The sequence below is a fragment of the Vanacampus margaritifer genome, chromosome 2 (genome assembly GCF_051991255.1).
Source record: "Vanacampus margaritifer isolate UIUO_Vmar chromosome 2, RoL_Vmar_1.0, whole genome shotgun sequence".
In the NCBI taxonomy this organism is placed as follows: domain Eukaryota; kingdom Metazoa; phylum Chordata; class Actinopteri; order Syngnathiformes; family Syngnathidae; genus Vanacampus; species Vanacampus margaritifer.
In genome coordinates this window covers 29,388,600-29,413,446 of record NC_135433.1, presented here as the reverse complement: position 1 = coordinate 29,413,446, position 24,847 = coordinate 29,388,600, and the positions used below count along the sequence as shown (strand labels likewise).

Genomic DNA, 24,847 nt, shown 5'->3' with positions numbered 1-24,847 from the left:
CTACTCAATTTTTACCAAAGCTGTCTTAATATTTGAATGTGTCCAACCTAACTACTACTATGATGTTTAGTTTTCGTGTGTCATTCCCCTGTTATGAATGTAAAATGTCCATGGACCAGTCCACCTGCAGTGTTGGTATCCAACTGTAGGGTGACTCAAAGGCTTTTTGTTCCCCAGCTTTCATTTAGCCGAAAATAACTTGATCCCAGCCCTATTTTCATTCCTCCTCACGCCTACACACAGCATCAACACAGCAGTCTGGTACATGTGGCTCTTAATGGAAGGATGATGGCACAAGATAGGTTGGGGCATGTTCAGCTACCGTTTAAACATGCTCTTTTTCAGACAAAGGTGCAATCAACAAGGAGAGAATGATGATAATTGCAGAGCTGACAACTGTTACGGCTCATCCATATTTTGTTACGGAAATCACTGAATGCTAGCTCGTTAACACGGTTTGTTCTGGGTATTTTTAAAAGTCATGGTACGTTCCAGTAAAGTTGTGCTCAAGCAGGCACAGTGGAAGCTAGCTGGGGGGCGGGGGCGGGGGGGGGGGGGGGGGTGGCTTCCAGCAATGAAACTGCAGTGCACTACACATGTTAGATTGCTACTGCATTATCATTACATTATATCATGAGAAACACTCAAGTGACCAGCAAGGTGACCATCACACTGCACATCTACTGCCAATCAGTGACTGGCAAAACAATAGCAACACTCTGATTGGTTAAATCAGGACATTTGTTTGTTTGTTTTTTGCGATGCACAGGATTTAAACTCAAAACTACACTGCAAAATGCCGTCAAATGGCAAAAGTAGAAAATTAAAAATACTAACAAAAAACCCTTCAAAATACTGCGACCGTGAACCAGTAACCCATGATGGAAGTAGTTTTACTATTTAGTACACATATATCATGTTTTACAATAATACTTTACCATACAATTTCATAAGTAGTAATGAACGAAACAATGAAGCCAGTGTTATTTCTTTTATTTAACGTGACATTGTTTATTGGTTACGTCACATGTACTTTTAAATCCAGAAGTTTCCTGCAAGGGCCCAACAGCCAGTTCAAAACCGGCCATGTTAAGTTAACTGGCCATTAGATAAGAAGAGACATCACAACACATGTTCCAATCGGACTACGTTAACTAATTGTACCTTGCTTGCTGTCGTATGCAGTTTTATATACACAAGTAAAAATGGTGTTGTTTACTATGTACAGAAATGTCTGACCTTACTAACACAACACACGAATCACTTCCTCTTCAATTCTGACAAGATGTACTTTTATACACATTGTTGTGAGTCCAGTCTTTTTAGTGAGACTGTGTAACTCAAGACTTCCAACGACTTCCATCATCTATGCATATCACATCCAGTATTTTTTTTTTCAGAATGAAAAGACAAACTATCGTTTGATTGCCAAGAGCAATTTGAGATGATGATAAATACAACCTTTAACAACATACAATTAGCGATTGTCACTTCCGAAGCCAAGTAACCTGTTACAGTAATTCACAGCAGTTATTGCCCATACTAAATTAGTTAGCATTTATGTGTTGCTCAAGGATATTTGGCCGAGGAAGTCTGTAACGGAAGAAGTAATCTTTACAATTGTTCGACCCCTTCTGCACATAACCATCTAATTTATGGGGAAGGGGCGGGGGTCTAATACTTCCACACGGAAAGGAGGAAATAACTGAATAGAGTTAGCAATTAAGTTCTACGTGAAAAAATAAATAGCATTATGTCAGACAGTGTTAAGTCGAATATATGTGAGTGAGAGGGAGAAAGAGAGTGAGTATGATGAAGTAGAGAGAGAGAGAGAGAGAGAGAGAGAGAGAGAGAGAGAGAGAGCTCATCTAGCTGCACAATGTTGCATCAACCAGTGGAACTGTCTGAATGTGTTAAGCAGTACTTTCTTGGGGCAAGTAGGACAGAGGAAGGCCAAATACATATCCCACAACTCTGACATTAATACAAAACTATCCTGCTGACAGACATGGCCATTTGGGATCCTTGGAGTCACTTGAGCTACAAAGTCAGTGTTATTTTAACAAATAGTTAGCTGTGATTTTAAATCTGGCCATTTGTTTGCTTTGTACACTGAGTAAAAAGTACAGAAAATGACAATGTGTAGTGTATACAGTGTGAAATTAAAGTGTAATTAAGGTTTGTTTGCATGTCTAATAAGGGAAATGTGTCAAAGTGGCCCAAATCCTTAAATAATTCTGTATGTGGCCCAGAAAACATTTGGACTCCCTGCATTACAGTGTATTTTACCTTGAAATATTCACACGCAAACTTTTATTCGTACTTTTCACAAAGAATGGTGCAAAAGGAAAGATTGGCTTTGTGGATGTGTTTCCATTAACTGGCTGTTTCACTGTACAGGGTGTTTGGCATTGCTATTGCTAGCTTGATTTTGTGAAAAATTAGGCTGTTTTACAGGAAGATATTCACTTTATTAAATTTTTTTCGGGCGTCCGGGTGGGTTAAAAATTGTCCGTTTTTTGTTGTGCAGCAGAGTGCACTGCAACGTTTACTGTGGCTGGCAGAATGTGTACTGGCTGACGGCGGGCCAGAAATTTAGCTGAGTAGTAAGTGTTGAGCTGCCACACCGGAGGCGATGGGTACGAACCCCGGTCGAAGTAAAAAAAAAAAGAAAAGAAAGATTGCGGAGCAAAAAATGTAAGACTTAAAAACATTTGTGCAATATGAGTTGTGCAGCAAAATCCAGCCATATTTATCCATCTCATTGTCCCACTTGCTGTCGACTGAAGATGACATCAGAGTTACTCAGGGCTCAGGCAACGACCAATCATAGCTCACCTGTTTTCTGAAGCTGAGCTGTGATTGGTCGTTACCTGATTCCTGAATAACTGTGATGTCATCTTCAGTCCACTCAAAATGACATCAAAGTTGCTCAGGGCCCATGTAACAACCAATCACAGCTCACCTGTTTTCTGAAGCTGAGCTGTGATTAGTTGTTAACTGGGTCCTGAGCAATTGATGTCATTTTTAGTCGACAGCAAGTGGCAAATTGGACTCCTTCCGATACTGATAAAAACTGCTCGATTTTGCTGCTTAACTCATGTTCCACTAACGTAATATTAGCCAGAATACCGTATTTAGACTAGTGGGGCTGCATAGAACATATTATTGTCAAGAATTTTTTGGGTGGGGTTGACTTCTCCTTTTATCATTGAACACTTTGCCAGATGTCTTTTGACCCTTAAATGTTAATGTATTCAGAATATACAATGCCAGTATGGTTTTTTTTTTGTATAAAGTATTCATCCATCCATCCATTTTCTTGGCCGCTTTTCCTCACAAGGGTCGCGGGGGTGCTGGAGCCTATGCCAGCTGGCTTCGGGCAGTAGGCGGGGTACACCCTGAACTGGTTGCCAGCCAATCGCAGGGCACACAGAGACGAACAACCACACTCACAATCACACCTAGGGACAATTTGGAGTGTTCAATTAACCTGCCATGCATGTCTTTGGAATGTGGGAGGAAACCGGAGTACCCGGTGAAAACCCACGCAAGCACGGGGCGAACATGCAAACTCCACCCAGGTAGGCCGAAGCCCGGACTCGATCTCACGTCCTCTGCACTGGGAGGCGGACGTGCTAACCAGTCATCCACCGTGCTGCCCATAAAGTATTCAGTTTCCAATAATAAATAACCCATATCAAGTACAAGTCAGGTAATGACTACAATCACTCAAGGAACAGAAACTGAGTCCATTCATATCAAGTACAGTAGAACTAATGGACCCTGGATTGAAAGGACAGAAAACTGAATCCTGTCAAACACACCTTTGTACAGTATCTTACGAGACTTTTTTTCTTCTCTTTCAGAGTCTGAAGCTCTCCTCTCAGGGAAAGTCATCCAGAGCCTTTCTGTGAACACGGGCCCGCCTGGCATCTCTCATCCACATCATACCCGTTTTACATCCACCCTTCCCGCCCCGCATCATGAAAGGCCTTTCGAGTAGCCGGAGTCACCATCATGTGGTGTCCTATGAGCCATCATATGAGCCACTTGGTCAGCACATTGACCGCAAGCCATATTTGATTAGTCAGATGGACATGCCACTTCCCATTGCCGTTCCACATCCAAATGAGCTGGCCTACTACAACGCTCAGCGTACCTCATACCCCTCCGACAATAACAGCATCGTCCCATACGGAACCTTTCCTCGACGATGCCATTCCACCTCCTCATCTCACCATCCTGAGGTAAAGGATGAGTGTATGGCCATGGTGCCGTATGTAGGGGGAGGGGGAGGAGGAGGTGGTGGAGGCTATGGAGGTAAAACACCCACCCGGGTACCAGCAAACTTTGCAGACTCGTTTGAGCATCAGCCATCGTTTTCCAGAGACGGTTACCATACACTACAATACAAACGAGGAATGTTGGCCCAGAGCGCGGGCATCGGGTCCAACACCAACAATGACAGCCCAGGGAGGATTCGCCACCTGGTCCACTCAGTCCAGAAACTTTTCACCAAGTCACATTCACTGGAGGGGCCGCACCACACACAGTCTGTCAAGGGGGCCAATAATGGGAGTGTTAATGGTGGTGTTGGTGGTGGAGGAGTTGGTGGTGGTGGTTCAAGGGCCAGTCCAGAGGGTGACGCTCCACCGATGGGAGTGCGCCAGAGGAAGCGCAGCAAGAGTCGTGAGCGCTGCCGATCAGCAGAGCCCAAACATCGAAATCACCACCATCATCACCACCAGCTCCACGGCTCAGCATCTGCACCGGGCTCTGGATATTGGAGCTCGGATGATAACCTGGAACGGGAGCTGTGTCTCTACCACCCTCACCACCACCAACCACCACCCTCACCTGCGCCCTCCATTTCCCCTTCACCCCTAGCAATGACAATGGGTCGCTACCCTGTCAACAACCCTGACAAGTTCCCCCAGTCACAACAGTACTTTATGATGGACCCTTATGGCACAATCACTGAGCACGCACACACCCATGCACATCATGGCCACTCGCATCACCACTCTGCACTCAAAGCCTCCTGGAGCAACAACGATGTGAAGTATGCAGCGCCGCCCTCTTGTGTGCCAGTTAGTGGTAGCAGCAATAACATCGGTGGCGGTGTCGGTGGAGGAAGTGGTCCCTTGCTGTCTCTGGGTCTTGTGGACGTGCCCCTTGTGAAGAAAGGGGCGTGGTCGTCGAGCTTAACGGTGAGCAGGGCCCGTGAGGTCTACACCAACAACAGCAGCCACAACCAACTCAGAGCCAGCGCAGGAGCCGGTAACCTAAACCTAGATAGAGCTCTAGTCAAATCTAAGGCCAGTCAGCAACAGGAGCGCACTTGCCATTTCCTACAGGTAATTAATTCCACCTCGATTCTAATCCACAACCAACCAGTCGATTCACCCCTCTCCCTTCTGTTGACCGTCCTCCCACCTCGACGTAGTCTTCATCATTGACAATGTTTCCTCTGAGCCAGTGGTATTCACTCAAGTGTATTTGCAAAATTACACTTCACTTCAGTTGGTATTAAAAGTACAATTTAGCAGACATCAACTGTCCAGATAGTTCAGCATCGGGGATATGCCAATATCCAAAATATTACAATTATACATCATTTTTGCCATTAACCAACTTCCGCTTGAGACACTTCAACTACTGGGATAGAGAGAACACAGACAAACTGTTCCAGCATTAAAAAAGCAGACAGATCCACATGACCATGCAGCTGAGCAGGACAAAACAAACAAACAAACAAACAAACAATTAAATGAATAGGGAGATAAAGCATATTGTTACATTTTTATAGCGCTACATTATAACAACTGTTATGTCACTATTCATATGTTGTCTGAATAGTTTCAAGTACCCAATGTATCTTAAAAGAAAATAGTGAAACCCTGACCACAACTAGCCAGACAGTGTGTGGTGCTGCCATCTGCAAAGATTTGTTGAAGAAGAGAGGAATATAAAGACAATTGAAGCTCTGTGAATCTGGATTATGCACATAACACAGTGCAGTATTAAATATCTGGTGCATAAGTAGTAGTAATAATTATCACTGTAGCCATTTATAAGGTCATACCTCTATTATCAGCACAGCCACTAATGTAGGGTGATAAGAGTTTCAAAATTCACAACTAGGACATTATAGATTAGCTGAGAATGATATATACAATGTATTCTCATCAGGAACTTTTCACAACAAATTTAATAACTAGTCAGTCTGGTGACCAGTGGTTGTGTTAATGCTTAAGATAATGCTAAATGCTATCTTGGTTGACAGTTCAACAGTGAAAAACAAGCCAATGCACACACCATTATCCAACCTTTTTTGCTCAGTCCCGAGTACCTATTGGAAGCTGGCTGTGTTGTTTACTCCACGCCGGTTCCGCATTGTAACATTGGAAATATGTCGCCAGAAAAAAATCAAAATTTGCGTTCTGACCAGCGACGGCAGCATTAAGATAGTAGGACTACATTTCCCCTGATTCTTAGACACGGAAGCTGGTGTGGGCATAGATATCTATAAAGACTACATGTCTTGTCCGCGCTGCTAGCCAATGGAATCAAACCTCTGCACAGGGCGGCCATCTTGCCACAATCACCTCGCTCCGCCTCTCTCATTCATTACTACATTGTTTAATCGTACATGTTCATGTACAACTCAAAATAGCGGTTTGCCAAAAAATCAATTGGTTTTCGAACAGTTTAGTTTATAAGCGTAGTTATTATACTACATACTTGTTAATAATTAATAATACATATAGTTAATAATTATTCATACAGAATTATTACTACTTTATTAAAGTTTGTGAGAAAGCAAATGGTGTGTAAATCTGTCAAGGTCGAAGTGAGATAACAGAGTTTACGTTTGTTCAGATCACGCACCTCACAATCAATACAACAGACCAGACTGCCTGCCTGTGACAAGATGGCCGCTCTGTTGGATTCTGCACATGTAGTCTTTATAGATATCCATGGGTGTGGGTACCAGATGCGATCGGGCTGCCGGATCGTATCGGGGCCGCCTATAGATGACATCACGATTGGCTCGCGACACGATTGGTTGCACGTTGTCCAGTGACGTCGAAAATTATTTAGTTTAAGTAGCACTGCTGTACCGATGTCATTGGCAGGCGTGCAGGGCACCGATACAATCTGGCACCCACTCACACCTAATACCCACACCAAAAATGGTTTTAGTTCTGATATGATGATAACACGCGTGTAAGTGATTAGCTACAATTAGATTAGTCGTATGAATCGCTATCAACTTTGTGATATTGACGTACACATGGCCCCAAACAATTGGCTTGCTGACTGGACCTGTCAGGACGGGACCTGTGTACAACGGCTTTGGCAAAATCCGCTGGGACTTGGGACACAAGGCTCAAAATGTCTTGATTAATCTAGAACGTCTGGTCAACCTATCATCTCATCAGCAAGCTCTGTAGAAGCCTGATAATGATCCTGATCTTTAGAATGAGGTGCGTTGGAGGACGCAAACATTTAAAACCTGCAGGATTCCGGCCCTCGAGGACCAGGATCGGGGAAGCCTGCCCTATAATAATGCTTTGTCTAGCTTCATAGCAGCATAAGTAATGGATGAGGATTCACCTGATGGGACCTTAACTAAATGCTTGATTTAAAATCAAAGTTTTAGGTTTGCCGTTGAGATTGCCTGTCAGAGCAAAAGTGGAAGATGGTTCCTCAGCCTGACAGCTGAGAGCACTGCAACCAATTCCACTTTTACAGATTCTGAAAAGCAAAAGCCAGCCTGACAGTTTGTAATTATTGACAACTAAAGTATCAATCTTAATAGCAAATTTAAGATATGCAGAGATTTTAGCATATACAGTATAATGCAGTTGCTTGGTAGCATTTCCCTTTTCATTTTCCCGTTTTGATATGTGTTAGCAAGAGCATCATTGTGTCATGAGATGGCACTTTGGGTGTGTTGCCAGGATGCCGACAGCCCCATAAAAAAAACTGAGATAATAGCAGCAAGACTTGGTGTAATTTGTCACTGAATTCAACAAGATTGCTGTGTACGGACAGGATCTGTCAACAAAAACTAACCTCACAATATCCTCTCTGTCTAAGCCTAGAACATTTGATAAACAATGCTTTTTGTGTTCCTCCTATTCTGTAGCATTCTTAGTAACACATCCACCTGGATGCATTGGCTAAAAATGGATTTTCTTTAATCAGAAGTGCAAAACTTCATTAGACATAAGACAGTGCACCTTATCCATTACCTTACAAAAGTGCCTCAAACGTATACATTGGTCTGTCTACTACATTGAAGACCTAAATCTTGGTTCACTTTCTTCTCGACATACTGCTGTAATATTATGATGCTGTTACGGCATGATATACAGCATTGGGGATTTTTAAGTGGAGCAAAATTTGTTCCATGAAAGACTGCACTGTATTATAGATAGAAACCAAGAATAAACACAAATAAATGCTAATTTAAGGAGGCAGTTACAGTAACAGTTCTCCATCAACCAATCAGTGGGCACCTGCGTGTTTAATTTGAACCATCCACAAGTATTTGAAAATGTATTTGAAATGCTTGTGAGAACTAACCATGGAGATTAAATGGGATTATGGGATTACAAGCAAACCTACTAATTTAAACTAGCTAAAGAAGTGACTTTTGGCTTTTCCCGGTCACTCGCGCGATGGCACACGCTGAATACCCCGACACATCCCACCCAAGGTTTGAACGCGGGATGGATAAATCACGGCGATGCAGTCAAAATCAGAATTTTAGTTGTCTGCCCCTTTATGGAAACAGCTATGTTCAGAAGACCCTTAAGGGAGTTTCTTGGATTATAACTACTATGATACATGCTGAAAGTAGAAACTTTTACAAATGATTGTTCAATGACGTCATTTGTAAATTGCATAAGTAGACCTATGATCGATTGGGTAGGCGGAATGCTGATTTAAGCCATACATTCAAGACTAGTTTCTACTAACAGATATCACAGGTTGCATTCCTTCAATCAAAAATTTCCTGCCATGACCCCATAAAGCATTTACAAACAAACCAACAAATAGAGTCTGCAAAACAGTGTTTACATCTTCTATTTGGATAGCACTAGTGCCTACAGCTTTTGAGGGAACATTGCAAACCCGTAGATTCCCCACTGCCACCTTCTCCCTCTTCTTCCTGACTCTCATTCACGTACCCAACTCACATTCGGGAGTTTTATGCACCTCACCCCCTGCCACCCACCTGCACCTCCTTTAGTCCCTCTTGGTTTGGAGAGCCTCTTTATTCCTTTTCCTCCTCCTCCTCTCCCTCTTTACGCCATTTTAGTTTAATAGAGAAGTAAGTGCAGTCAGTAGCAGCCTTACTTTCTGAATGCTAAGCAATAACATGAACTCATGAAGAACAACATCCTTTCCTCTGTGTAAACATCATTTTTAATTTGCTCTCAGTTCTGTCCTATCTTCAGTCAGTTGTCATTTTCTTATTGCTGTTGTACTGTATCTGTTCTTGTCTTTTTGTGCTTGTGATGTGGGGTCTGCTTTGTTGAGCTGTTGTTGGGGAGATGTTTTTGTGTGTTACTTTGCTGGAGTATTGGCGCAAACTGTGGAAAGGGGCCATTCAATGCCTTACAGTTGTAGAACTTTACTGGCTTTATTATTGCAAAAGATTGATGGTCTTCTCAAGAACAGAAATAATAATAATAATAATAACGATGAATATATATATATATATATATATACAATACAAATAATAATAATATCTAAAACTGGATTATGAACAGCATTACTGGTACTGAATTCAAGATACATGAGGTCAACAGTTATCAGAAATCTAGCATACTTTTAGGTGACTGGCTTATTATTATTATTATTATTTTGTTTTTGTTTACTAAATGGTAAAGTAGGGACTGCACAGTACTGGAATGAAACGGCATTATTATTCAAAAAATAAAAATAAATACTCCCCAGCAATTGCCTTATCTTTTTGTGATTATGTTGAGATGTGTTTGAATGTGTATGCAGTGGACCCCTGCTATTCGTAGGGGATAAGGATGGGGCCAGGTTGCCAATATATGTGAAAATACGTGTATTATAATGCCCATTGAAACCCCCAAAATGCCTCAGAAAACATTGATAAACCTCCAATATTGCCCCCTCTTCCCCAAAAAAATAATAAAAAAATAAATAAAACACCAATAACAAATAAATGAATCAAATCTAAAAAAATATTCTGAACAAATATGAGTTTCAATGAACTCAGGTTCAAACCGCAAGTATGTGGGGGTCCACCGTAAAGGTACAATGTGAATTGTATAAATATTTCATATCTTATGCATATGTTGCAATGTGAATGACGTGTATTTGTTTTTTGTTTTTTTTAAATACATGAATCAGAAAAGACAAGAATACAGGGCGATATGATACGAGGCAAAAGTAGTGGATGTAAAGGAAAAAGCCACATTTGATGACTTGTATGGCAGGTTGGACAGTAAAGAGTAAGAGGAGCAGAGAAATAGCGATGGGAAGGGTGGGCAGCAGGTTAAGGTGATTAAGGATAGATGTACAAATGTGTTGTGCCAGTAATCAAGTCAAATCAAATATATTTATGTCGCCCTTAATTACAAAAGAGTTTCAAAGGGCTTCACAGGCCTACGGTTGACAAATCTTAGTAGTAGTGTAGATGGAAAGAATACTGTTGAGGTGTTGATAAATGAGGAAAATGAGAGAGGTAGAAGGGCTGATTGTTGTGGAACAGGTGGGAGCAATCATTTGAATAAGAAAAGTCAGAAAATCACTTACGAGGATGGAAAATGGAAAATGTAGCTGGTCCCGATGACGTGCCTGTGGAGGTATAGAAACATCAAAGAGAAGTGCCTGTGGAGTTTTTGACCAGGTTGTTCAATAGAATTCTAGAGGTAGAGAGGATGCCTGGGGAATGGTGGAAAAGTGCTGGTGACCATTTTTGTTGGAAATATACACAAAAAGTCCATCACTAATACAATCAAGTAGAAGTAGAAGAATAGTAGTGGAGGCTAGACTCAGGACAGACGTGAGTATTTGTGAGCAGCAGTATAGTTCATGGTTCATGGCAAACACATTTCATGCATTGTTTGGGTGTGACAGACAAGTTTAGGGTGGAGGTGCATCCGGGATCAATTCTGAGCCCCCCAAGAAGCAAGCGCAGGAATATTGACAAATGTGGAGGTAGCCACTGTAAAGAAAAAGTAAGACTGAATAATTGCGCATTTGCGAATGAGAGAGGTGGAGAGGAAATACACTACAAGGATAATAGATTGAGTGGAGGACTGTAAATTAATACATATGATCAACAGATGGAGGAAAGTGCCAGCTGTGTTAGGTGATACAGGAGTGAAAGGTTTATAAGAAAATGTTGAGCCATGCATGATGTACGGCTTAGAAACAGCGACACAGAAGAGACGACAGGATGAGGAACTAGAGTTGGCGGAGATGAATATTTTGAGATCCTGTCAAGGATTGATAGTGACTACAGTCTATTGGTAGAGGGATGATGAAGATGAAGCTGGCAGACAAGATAGCTAGAAGAAGACCGAAGAGAAGGTTGATAGATGTAGAGACTGAAGGAAGACCGGAGGGCATTTGGTGTTTGAAAAGGAGGATGCAGAAGACAGGTTTAGAGAGAAAAGAATGACCCGCTTTGGGGACCCCTAATGGAACAAAAAAGTACAATAATAGGTTTCTGATCTGTGTCTATGAAAGAAGTTTATCAATAGACATGGTAAGTCAGGTGAAGAAATTAGTGGTTTTGACATTAAGGCATGCTATTCCAATGTGTTGTTCCAATCCTAAAATCAGAAATATGTTAAAACTAAAATTGTCATTAGTGTATTAAAAGCTTGTTATTGCTGATTTCCTTTGCCTGTCTTAGTAAGCCTTTCGTTTTAGCTGTCTCTCTCTTTCTGTCCCTGCATTCAAAAACACTGACTCCAAATTGATGCTATAACAACTGTTCCAGAAAATGTTGGCATTCATTTTGTTACCTAAGTCATTTAATTTCAGTACAACAGGAGCTATTCAACAGCCATCACATGTAATACTGTACATTCAAGTTGAACAAAAAGTCACAGTCTCTATTTAATAGTCTGATTGACACTCATGTTGGCAGTTACATTTACAGGGTGTCATCTACTGTATCTAAAGACTCGTCTTATACTGCACAGCATATAGCAGCAATGGAGCAGCTGCATCGTTGTTATTTGCAAAGCTACCGCTTTCAGCCATCACAGCAGCCAATGTTGCCAAACACCCCACAGGCTATACAGTACAGTACAGTAATACAAAACACACACGAGATGATTTGGATCTGTAAATAAACAATGTTGATTTTGCAACGTACACTTTCACGTGCTTCGCCGTCGTTCTGCTTGCGATCAAAAAGGAATCAACGTTAGTCAAGCATTAGCAATGAAATCCATCAGCAGCTGCATTATCGACTGCCCCTCAGCTTTTTCAGCACAACAAGTGCAGGCTGCAGTGGAAGCGAGCACTGTGCGTGGGTGAGAGGCTCTGCTGATGCTGCTGCAGCTGGTCCTTTCCCCGCATTCGCTTTTTATAGCCAAACTGCTCATTTGTGTCTCTTTTACGTCACACATTCGCGCACACACATTCGCGCACACACATTCGCGCGCATACATATATAGAAAGCAGATCCGTTCATCCTCTTTTCCTCCGTGACTCACGCATAATTAGTCAGAGCAGCAGTAAAATTCGCCTGCTGCTTGTCTCCTGTATTGTCTGTCAAATTTACACTACCTAGTATGAAGGCGACACTTTTTTTTGACAAATGCCACTGCATTAAACCCACTGGCACTAATGTTCTCAAAAGCTCTGGTGGTGGGAGTGACTACACACGTACAATGAGTAAAGATCATACAATAATTATTACTTCATTTGTTAAATGAAATAATTCACATATGCCATTTCCGGTCTTCCTGTACTCTTTTATACCTTTCTTGCACAGCTTGACAGTGAAATAAAAAAGTGAGGGGGAGCTGGTACTTGTATAAACCACCACGGCGTAGGTTCAAGTCCGGGCTCCGGCCTTCCTGTGTGGAGTTTGCATATTCTCTCCGTGTTTCACCAGATACTCTGGTTTCACTCCCACATTCCAAAAACATGCATGGTACACTCTAAGAACAGTTGGGTCAAAAGTAACCCAATTATGGATCAAAAATGGACCGATCCACTTTCAATTTGACCCAACTTTCTGGGTTGTTTTATACAAAATGACCCAATTTTTTGACCCAAGTAAAGGATCTAACCAATATTTATGAATTGTTTTATACTGAAAGAGTCATTTCTTGGCTCAAAGTTTGGTCAAATCGACCCAAGTAGAGGATCAGTCCTTTTTTGACCCATAGTTGGGTTGGGTGAGTGGGTTCATTGAAGTCTCTAAATTGTCCGTAGGTGTGAATGTGGGGGGGGATGATTGTTTGTCTGTTTGTGACCTGCGATTCCCAAAGGACAGCTGGGATAAAGCTCCAGCACAACCTTAACCATTGTGAGGAAAATTGGATCAGAGGATGGATGGATACATATATTACACTCTAAAAACAGTTGGGTCAAAAATAACCCAACTATGGGTCAAAAATGGACCAATCCTCTACTTAGGTCTATTTGACCCAACTTTTTGTCAAGGAATGGGTCTTTAAGTGTAAAACAATTCATAAATATTGGTCAGATCTTTTACTTGGGTCAAAACATTGGGTCATTTTGTATAAAACAACAGTGAAAGTGGATCGGTCCATTTTTGTATCCATAATGTTGTATGTTTAAAGCTTGCCTCAGAGATCCCAGACTCGAATTCATTGAGACATACAAACCACTCCACCATTGTAAGGTGACGGCTCAGGGAGGAGTGTTTATAATAAGAATTATTCTTATTCATTATTCTTATTATAATGTAAATAAAAAAAAACTGTATTTATATGTGTCTCAATTAGGTTCAGGATAATGATATTAGAAATCTTTTCATACACGTTCTTATGCACTTCCTTGTCTATAGCCAGTGTGTCGGTGAACTTAATTGACTCCTGGAAAACAGATGTGTGAATTAGCCTGAGAGAAATTTCAGACCTCCTTTAGGCTTACTGTGAACATACGCCCGCACACACGCATACACACATACACTTTCTACTCTACTAATTAGCCAACAAACGGTACCAAAACTGTACACGAATGGCGGGAACAGTGAATATGGGAACTAGAATATCATTTTTGCTGTTAGATCTGATTTGATATTATTTATGTTTGCTTTGCACGCTCCATGTTTTTAATCACCCGTGCACCAGCAGGACAATCTACTGTAGTGAGTCAGGCTGTGACCAGGAACGCACACAGCCGTGATGGTAATTGTTTGTTGACCTGCATAAATTACCAGGTACCTCAGGATGAGTGGAGCGGTTTCTCTCCTTTGGGGAAGGAGGATGACATTCCATGTCGGAGGATGAGGAGCGGCAGCTACGTGAAAGCCATGGCTGAGGATGACAGCGGAGACTCAGACGGGAGTCCCAAACCTTCGCCCAAGATACAGGCACGACGTGCCAGCTACTTGAAAGCCACGCAGCCATCACTGTCTGAGATGACCACGCTACAGTAAGATTTTTCTTCTAGCATTTCTTACGTCTGCTTGCATTAATCAACACGGTTGTCATCCTTTATTCAATTTTGCGGAGGTCCATGGAAAGTATTTAACATGGTCAAAATTTTAACTGCGAAAAAACTCATCTTGTAGGATAATAATAATAATAATAATTATAGTGTATTAAAATTAAATGAGTTTCTTCCAGGTGAGAAACTCGGTCATCTGGGCTGCTGCTCCTCCACATTGAGAGGAGCCAGATGAGGCGGCTCAGGCGTCTGATTAGAACCCTCGCTAAATGGAGGACGCGGTGGATGGATGATAAAGATTTACAGCTTTGCACATGTCTTTAAAAGACTGCTATTATGCTGAACACAACTTACTTGCATCTTGTAATGTCATGTCTGGGAAGATCTGGCTTTGGTTGAGGATCCCGATTGTTCCTGAGTGGATTCCTGCCCTTTCGCAGGCTGACCAATCCGGGCCCTCAGCCACTTGTGCCTGGCCCCAGCTGTGATTAGTTACCCTAATTGGTGTGGGTGTATTTAATTCCCGGGTGGTGATCAGTTCCTTGTGGGATCATTGCCGCTTGTTACGGTCACCCCCGGAGTTCTGTCTGTCATTTTGATTTTGTACCTTTTCAGTTCCTTTGTTATTTTATGCTAACCAGTTCCTTGGTTAGTGTGTTTTGTAAAATAAAGCATAACAGTTTAAGCCGCAATCCTGCCGTGGTTCTCCTGCCTCCCTGCATTTTGGGTCCTCTACTTCACACGCCGACAGACTCAACTCCGCTCTGTGACCGGACCGTGACTTGTAATGCTTAGAAAATACTGAAATCTGACAAGCAGTATCAACCATCTGCGTGAGGATTATGTGCTTGTACCTCACAAAGCTACATAACAAGTCCCTCCCCTCCAGTAATTGTAAAGGCTGGGAATGTCTAATGCAGAACGGCTGGTTTGCTACTAGAACTAAAGGATGAATGAACGTGTCTCACATATCCCCACAGGCCCACGTCGTGGCACATCACATAGCCGCATAGCCACATAGCCACATAGCCAAGCCTCATAGCCCTTTGCCCATATATAATCATTTGCCCCAATACAAAATCTTTCAACTTTTGTATTTTTCAAACGCACAAGGCATAAATGAAGTTGAAATTGTTTTATTTTGTTTGTGTTTGTAGTATATTTTTATTCTTTTAATAAATTCCAAATTTGAGTCGTGGTTTGGTTCCCACAAGCTGCTCCCGAGTGCTTGCTCACTGGACTGCGCTCGCTTGCGCTAGTGTAGCATCCAAGATGTGGGCCTCTATAATCGCTCGTTACACAAAAACTCAACAACTCATTCATGGGAGCAGACGTGCTATGGTTATGCCCAAGACTCGAACCCACGTGACAACTGTCCCTCAGATGACTCATGTGTAATAACTAGCAAAATAAAAGCCCGGGCTGTTAACTTCCCGGGTAGTGCTACTCTTTCAGCTAATGTCCAGTGCTTTTGTGCAGCACAACCTGGCAACCGTTACACAGTCACACTTAACAGACTCCATTTATTGAATTCAGCTCACAAGTGATAAGAGTAACAGTATAACAGTCGCCTCTTAAGCACATCATCCCGCCGCCCCACCCTCCAGGCATGACTAATCGATTTACCCTCAATAAAACTGTTAGACTTCTATAACAGTTGGTTTGGGTGTGGATTGATTCATTCAGGCATGATTCATTTGTTGTGCCTGTAGAGTAAGGCTCAAGGATGACGTAAGAAAAAAAAGCAAATATGTTATGGTCTCGAATACTACATTAGTATAACAACAGAGCTTACACAATACCCCATACATTATTAAAAAATAATAATAATAAAATAAAAGTAATTACAAAGTATTATTAATACATATGATTTATTGTAAATGAAGGTTTTACCGTACGGTAGACATTTTCATATTGCGTTATGGTACTGACACCATATTGGAAAAGTTCAGAACCAAAATACTTGTGCGACTGACGTCTTTGCTCATTTGGGACATGAGAGCATGAGTAGATGCATAACACCTGAAGCTCAAGATAACCCATTCACTCCCATTGACGGCTATTGACGTCAAAAACTATTTCTATTATTTTACATTTTTTTCCACTTTTGTTAACAAGAGTATGAAGACCTTGAATTTGTTCTTGTACATTTAGAACAGATATAAAATTTATGATTAATCGTGAGTTAACTATTGAAGTCATTTTTTAATCTCAATTAACTCACTCACTGCCATTGACGGCTACAAACGTCAACAATTAATTTTAGCTATTTCTATCATATTATATTTTTTTATTGCACATTTAGTACAGATATCAAATTTGTGATTAATCGTGAGTTAACTAGTGATGTCATGCGATTAATTACGATTAAAAAATGTAATCGCCTCTTGCCCCTAATTTTTAATCCCCTTTTTTAGAAATGAATTGCATGACTTCACGTGTTAACTCATGAATAATCACACATTTTCTATCTGTTCTAAATGTACAATAAAAAAATTCTAGGTTTTCATTTTCTTGTTAACAAAAGTGGAAAAAAATGTTATACTAATAGAAATAGTTAAAATGAATATTTGACGTCTATAACCGTCAATAGCAGTGAATGAGTTAAACAAATTTAGGCATATATTATATACAATATCTTTCAAATTATGCTGCTGTTATTGTAAATGTGTGTTACACGTGTTGCTCACAAGACTTCAATTTGTTCTGTGAGGCTCAAACTCAAACACTGCTCTTATCTTTCCCACAGGATTTCATCCGAACATTCCCCAAAGCTACAGATCCGGAGCCACAGCTACCTGCGCGCGGTGAGTGAGGTTTCAATCAATAGAAGCCTGGACACCCTGGACCCTAAAACCCTTCTTGACCCCAAATCGTTGCTGTCCTCACCCCAATATCGCTCACGCAATGAAAGCTACATGAGGGCCATGAGCACCATCAGTCAGGTTAGTTGTGCTGCCGAACTATATACAGTATCTTCAAGTGTAGTCAAATACACGGTGCTTAGAAAATGTACTAGACTGCCACACAATTAAAGGTTTTGTCACAGCTGCCTTACATTTACATCATTGGTTGTTATCGTTTTTTTTACGGTTAATATACTAACAGCAAAGGTTCTTTGACTGAAATTATTTTATTAATACCAGGATAACAATCTCATTAATATCCACAGTTTTTACAAATGCATTTTTTTTAATTTTTTTTTTAAAGGAGAAGCTATTATTAGTGTTATTCTTTCTTGTATTTCTGAACAGATATTTCCATGGCTGATTGTATGCTTGATTTAATTCATGACTTCTCAGATTTTGTCTATTTTTTTTGGTGTAAATCAATAACATAAAATAAAAGTGAATTCAGTTTGAAATTCCTCATTCCTGTTAAAATGGAATTATGCGTAATTGAGACAAAGCATTATGATGCTGGATGGTAATTACAGGTGGTCTACTACATTTATTAAGCACTTTAAATGGCTCAGTAACTTATACATACACACAATATACTGTATATGTGTATATGATCTGTATGTTCATACCTAAGTGCAGTACAACCATACCAACTCAAAAAAGAATGAATGCAAGTAAATTAGGAAAGAACACATTCTTCCACAACCAAAGTTACCAATTGAGGTACATTTTATTTAGAATAATCACGGTGTGTAAATGACCACCATTACGAAAACATTTACTGCGCAGACAATGTTTTGAAAGCACTATATAAATAAATACGACTTGACTTAAGTAAAATTTCCCCATGCTTTGCTGGCATAAGGCTGTGTCCTTGCATTTCCAATACCATCACTTTTCAGGAAACCATAAAAAACAAAAACATATTCGTCAACTACAATCCACACATTTACCATCACTTACCTATACAGTATATTCATCAAATATGTATTTATCAATAGAATAACAAAATAAGGCAAAAATAACGCACCTCTGCACTGAATTCTTTATTCTTTTTTTGCACATGCAAAGACTGTAAACAAATCATGTGCCTTGTTTTGGAGTGTGTAGGCTTGCACGTGTTTGTAGCTTTTGCAGACAGCAGCCCACATTTTGCTGGAAAACTACACCATCATGGATACACTTTGCTTAATAGTTTCAGATTTTCTATAATGGTTTCCTGGTAAAGTGTTGTGAGGCTATACGTTAAGCAAATTTAAATATACTAAACACAAATATAAACTCAACACTTTTTTGCAAATTTTTTCATGAGCTCAGCTCAAAAATCGAAAGCTTGTTCTACGTACACAACAGGCCTATTTCTCTCAAATGGTGTTCACAAATCTATGGCCCCGTCCACACGAAAGCCAGTTTCAATGTATCCTCACAAGTTTAGGCCGTTCGTCCACACGACGGCGCGGTTTCGGAGCTTGAAACCGATCACTTTTGAAAGCGGGCTCCAGAGTGGAAAGATTTCAAAACGCGCCCCGTACGCGTCCGTCTGGACACCATATGCAGGATATTCCTCCAGTGATGACGTAATGGTCGCAGATCGACGACGACGCATTGTCGCAGATTGAGAACGTATGCGTCAATTCCGTCAGTCTGTCAACAACAATGGCGGATAGCCGTGTCGTAGTCGTTTTGCGCAAAATATATTATTTTCACATTTAAGAAACAGTGTTGTACTTGAATCAGCCGCCATTGTCACTTCTCCTGTGTTCGCCTTTTTCATGTTGTTTTGATACATGCAAAGCCATGTTTGCTCTATAGATTGCAATAATGTAAGGGGAAAAAAGTGTCCGTCTTCTTCGCTGATTCTTCTCCTACGCCTTCCATTAACTCCTTGTGGCTGCGCTACAGCGCCACTCCAGACTTGGCATATACAATTCAGCCGTTAAACGTCCTCAGCGTCTTCTTTTGGACACACGCAAGTCTTGAAATGCTTCTGTGTGTACGAGATTTGTTTGAGGAACAAAGCCGGCTTTGCTTCCATCTGGACGGGTTCTAAATCTGGGTTTAGTGAGCATTCACCTCACAGGTGTGGTTTATGAAGTTGCTGATTAGACAACATGATTATTGCGCAGGTGTGTCTTGGCCTCTCCACCTAAAAATGTGCAGTTTTATTACGCACCACAGTGCTGCTAATGTCACAAGTTTTGAGGAAATGTGCAATTGGCATGTTTACAATTACAGACCACGTGTAACCTCACCAGTGTAGCATCTTCAAACCTTCGCACAAAAAACGGACCACGGCTTCCCATCGCTCCTAGTGCAGAGGACTCCCAAAATGTCTCGGCAGGAGAAGTCCTCACTAACACAAATTTTGGCAGATTTGTGAACAATATTTAAAGAGAAATAGGCCTTTGTGTACATAACGAAAAGGAGATCTTTGAGTTGAGCTCATGAAAAATAGGAGCAAGAGCAAGTGTTGCGTTTCTATTTTATTCTGTGGTTGCTTTTATTTAACTGTGGAAATTTGCTATCAAAAGTAGGGATTGGTAACCATGGATATAAAACCCTTTCGAATTTTTGTGGTAGTTGTTCTAATCCATTATAAATCCATTATAAATTACCGGTAGTAATCTTCACGAACAACAATGCGCCTCTTCCACATCAGCCTTCCTTTGCACCACCTTCAACCTTACCTTGAACCTGTATTTGTACAACTTCCTGCATGTGTCCTAATAACCATTTCCCCACTGTCAGTTCCTGACTGTTAAACAGGCTCGCTCATGGGGTAATGCCTCCATTTCATTGAGCTAACAATAAAATCTCAGTTAAACAACTTGACACAATCGGGTTTTGTAATGCACAAGGGGTCCATTCAATTACAATCCACTTTAAATTGACTTTATTTTGAAAATGAAGACCGTTAAGTATCTAAAAGGATGGATCCAGATGGCTTTTTTGCAGGAGGCATGTTTGCTTATATGTTTGTGTTAAAAGAGAATCTGTTCATTTCATTGGTCGGCTGACCCTCGAAGTCAGTGTGTTCCCATTATCCTTTCAGAATTACCACTTGAAACACACCCAAAGCTTGATTACAAATAACCAACATTGGCAAAATTACAATGCAGCAATTTAATCTCTATAACATCGTCTTCTTCAGGTAAGTACAAGGTGGAACATTGTGATTTGTTTTGTCCCCTCCAAATCTACTATTAGTATCCCAAGTCATGCCAAGATCATGACAAAGCAGTAAATTAGTATTTAAATTTAAATTTCAGTAAAAGTGAAATTGAGATCCTTTTATTTCTATTGTTCATATTTGAGAGGTTTTGTCTTAAGAGTGTATTCAATTAAGTTAATTTTTGTTATGACTTCGACAAAGGCCATAAAAATAGGGAGATAGATAGAGCATAAGTTTAACCCAAAAGTGATTAATAATAATAACAATTCAAACTAAGTTAAGGCTCTATAGTAAAGTACAATACGTGAAAGTAAATTATCACACGGTCTGTACTCTGTTGCAAGGCTGGGGCGTAATGACATGATCTTACAGCCAAGATTTAAGTGACCCACTGAATCTTGAGTGCCACAAGCATCCCAGATCACCTAATAAAAAGCACAAACAACAGCACGTTAACAAAAATGACACCTCTCAGAGGACCTCGGGGACCCTAACAACTCAAATGGTGTTCCCTTTGCACTCCACACTTCAGAAATTAAAAAAAAAAATGTTAACAGAAAATCTGCTTACTATAAAATTGCACTTTTTAAGTATTGAACTGGACATGCATAAAAGTGAATGTGACTTATTAATTTGTAAATCATTTGATTACAATGACTGCATCAAGCCTGCGACCCAATGACATCACAAAACCATGCATGGTGGTGGAAGTATCATGCTGTGTTTCTCTTATCCAGACCTCCGATTTGAACCAATGTCGACAAAACGTATTAACTCATTTGCTCCCCAAAACGTATAAATACGTTCTATTTCAAAGGTTTTAAGTGTCCCAAAGACGTATTTATACGTTTTAAATGTTTGTTTGTTTTTAATGCTAGAGCATACAGAAGGCTTTGATGCAACCTCTCAACTGCAAAAAAACAGTTGAAGAAATGGTAGTTATTACACAAATGGCCATCAGGTGACAGCAGAGCAAAAGAGATGAACCAGGGCCAAGTTGAAAAAAAAAAACAATTTTATTCACATTTCTAAATAGATTTGTGAATAATGATAAAACTTAGCTATATTCTAATGCTAATTGCTGCACAACGGAAACAGATACGAATATACTTTTTTTCCTGGTGAAAGAAGAGACTCTAATCTTTTCTTTGGTAGGTCCATGTTTTTATAGCAATAGAACACAATATTCTGTAGGCCTTGCAAAATCTGTCAAAATCCAGTAAAACAGTGAAGGGGATTGCTTTAGTGAAAATTGCTGTGAGTGAATGAGTTAAACTGCTTGTTTACATATAACAAATGACAGAAAACCTTTCAATTTATTTTGCCAAACTGTTGCATCTTTTCAGACAATAATGTGCAAAAAATTCTCAAATTCAGTTTTTGCTTTGTCATTATAACAGCATAACAAATAGGAAGAAAATAAAGGGGTCTGACAGCAAGGTTTCAAAATACGGTAGCTTAACATGGTATATCAAAAATGTTCTGTTTTAAAAGAAACAACTACTGTACAAGATAAAGGGATGTCCTATAAAAAAAAGTCCAGCACGAATGACTAATCAAGCGCTTCAGTTGACCTGTATTTGCCAGGTCTCTGGCCTTCTGAGCAATTAAGACTCACCAGTGTCCTTTATCCTGATTTTTCTCCCTCAGCTTGTCCCTTCTTCTTTAATTGTCTGTCTGGGTTTGCATCTTTCTCTTCAGTTGAGTGAAGTGGAGGTGAATGGGCAGATTGAGCAGGTATGCGAGCAGGTCTACAGCGAAATGCAGGCTCAGGCTATGGAGGCTGCCATGAACAGGATGGACAGAATGGACAGGATGGACAGGATGGATACCATGGATACGTTGCCCATGCCAGGATGTTTCCGAATGAGGAGCCACAGCTATGTGAGAGCTATTGATCAGGGCTGCACTGGGGAGGAGGAGGGAGAAGGAGGAAGACCACTGCTTCTGATGCCGTCCTCTCCACCACGTACATCTGCCACGACTGTCAGGACCATCCAGAACAGCACAGGTAGGATGAACTGATGCCTGTTGTTACTGGCAATGTGATGCCTTTCTTAGTACAAGTTATAGGAGGATCCTTTGTTGACATTTTTTAGCGCATGCGCGATGGTTGCGTGGCAGAAAACTTATCTGGCTGTATAGACGCAACGTATACGAAGAAAGTTAGCGGGCGAAATCGGTTTACGGAGAAGCTTAATGTATGTATTGGCGACATAACTGAAACCATTGAAGGCCCATATGAGACGTGGGATGATGACAACATTTTGTCCGACTCACCTGTTTCCTGGCCACACATCTGCTTTGGGGACATTTACTCTTATTTAATACAAAGCCCTGTGCAAAGCTGGGTAATTATTCTTCATTAAAGTGTTCTTTGTGGTGCCAAAGGGTAGGAGGGTCTATCGCATTACAGGTAAGTTTGTGGAAGTACGTCAATCCAAAACCATCCCCCCCAACACACTCAACAATCATTAGTTCCATGGGGGAATTATGTCAACAAGCAGCACACCTTATTCTTTATTTATTTTGGGAAATTATGCGACTTTAGTACGGTGACACTTGTCTTGTGATGTGAGAATTTCGATGGCATCTGGTCTGTAGTTAACAACTAAATATCACAGCTTACACAATTCTTCTTTTCAAATCCAGTCTTGGACAAACATGCAGTAATGTTACGTAGCATTAGCATGCTAGCATTGTCAACAGGATAGGACTTAACAACTATAGCTACTGCGTACACAAGTGAGGTCGGCAGGTATCAAAACACAGAGGCAAAATGCAATATTTATTCGGATAAGATAAACGATATGTGGACACCCAAGTGAAAACTAGGCCTCATTTATAGGAATCCATAACACAATTGTGATACTCGCTGCCTTTTGATCCTCTGTTCCTAACACTGGACGGCTTTTTCTTTAACCTTCTCATTTACCGATCCAGGATAGCCCATTTCAAGACAAAGTACAAGTCATGGTGCTTGTCGATCGCGCTTTGGAACACCTGAATAAGACCGCAAAAAAATATGACTCAGTGGATTTTATAATGCACAAACTGGGTATATTTATTTTTTTAAATCCTCTCCAAATAACAAATATATAGTCGCAAGTACTTACCGGCAATAGAGTGAGCCTCACAAACCCGTCCGCATCAGTCGGAATCCAGGCTTTGATCGTCAAGTTATACCCTCCCGGCTCGCAGCCATTTCTTTCATTTTTCGCGGCCCCTTTTGGTGGAAATGCGATTAAAAAAAACTTTTTATCAGGCCCTCAACGTGCCGTAAACAAGTAGTCCAGTGGTTTAACAGATATTGGGAAAAAAATAATTGTGTGAGTCTGTTGTCATTTTAACTCTTTGACTGCCAGACGTTTTCAGAAAAGGGATGCCGTGGGTGCCAGCCGATTTAAGCATTTTGACTGATCTTTCAAGGTCCACAGAATTGTTTGTGTTTGGACTATGGAAACACACATACTACCAAATGAAAGATTGGACTCTCATCTTTCATCAGAAAAAAAAGTTTGTTTCTACCTTATTCCGTTTTTCAGTAATCAACAGTAGAAAATGGTTAGTTTCACCCAAATGCTCTGTTTTGAAACAAAAAACGGAGAAATCAAGCTTTCTGTGAAACGATATTATTTCATGCACTCTAGTGAATTTGAGACCTTTTTTTTTCCAAGAATGATGCCACAAACACCTAAACAGTGCTTTACTTCTGTAAAACACTACCACCAACAATGAAAAAGTGTTTTTTGATAGCAAAATACGTTTATTTACATTCAACAGTGTAACAATTTGACAAAACAATTTGGCAAACTATTTACAAATGTGTGCAATTGTGGTACTATTTACAATTGTGTGGATGTTTCAAATACAGTTTTTCTTTTTGTAACACTCCCCTGCGTGCAAGGGGACGCAGCAGGATTTGCACAACAGATTAGTTTCACTGCGATTGCCCCTTAGCGTGCAGATGCTACACTTTCTTGCTGGCTTTTTTTTCCGGGGAGTAGCAGGTATATACTGCAGTGTGTGTTTGGCCATGTTGCCATCAAGTCTACTCTCAGATCATGATACGGTGACGTTACGGTGGTCTTACGTCTGGCTTCCATTCATGTCC

General features: G+C 40.6%; 1 protein-coding gene across 7 annotated transcripts in view; it reads left to right on the top strand.

The window, feature by feature from the left end:
• dlgap1a (discs, large (Drosophila) homolog-associated protein 1a) overlaps positions 1–24,847 on the top strand; it is a 70,529-nt gene that overhangs the window by 21,036 nt on the left and 24,646 nt on the right. For 4 of the 7 annotated variants that reach the window (XM_077556923.1, XM_077556922.1, XM_077556927.1 and 1 more), the window contains exons 2-5: positions 3,870–5,360; positions 14,429–14,643; positions 17,408–17,603; positions 22,435–22,744. In XM_077556923.1, coding sequence (XP_077413049.1) covers positions 3,987–5,360; positions 14,429–14,643; positions 17,408–17,603; positions 22,435–22,744 — 2,095 coding nt within the window. In that variant the 5' untranslated portion in view covers positions 3,870–3,986. The remainder of the gene's footprint in view (positions 1–3,869; positions 5,361–14,428; positions 14,644–17,407; positions 17,604–22,434; positions 22,745–24,847) is intronic. The other 3 variants (XM_077556929.1, XM_077556926.1, XM_077556925.1) reach the window with 3 other exon arrangements.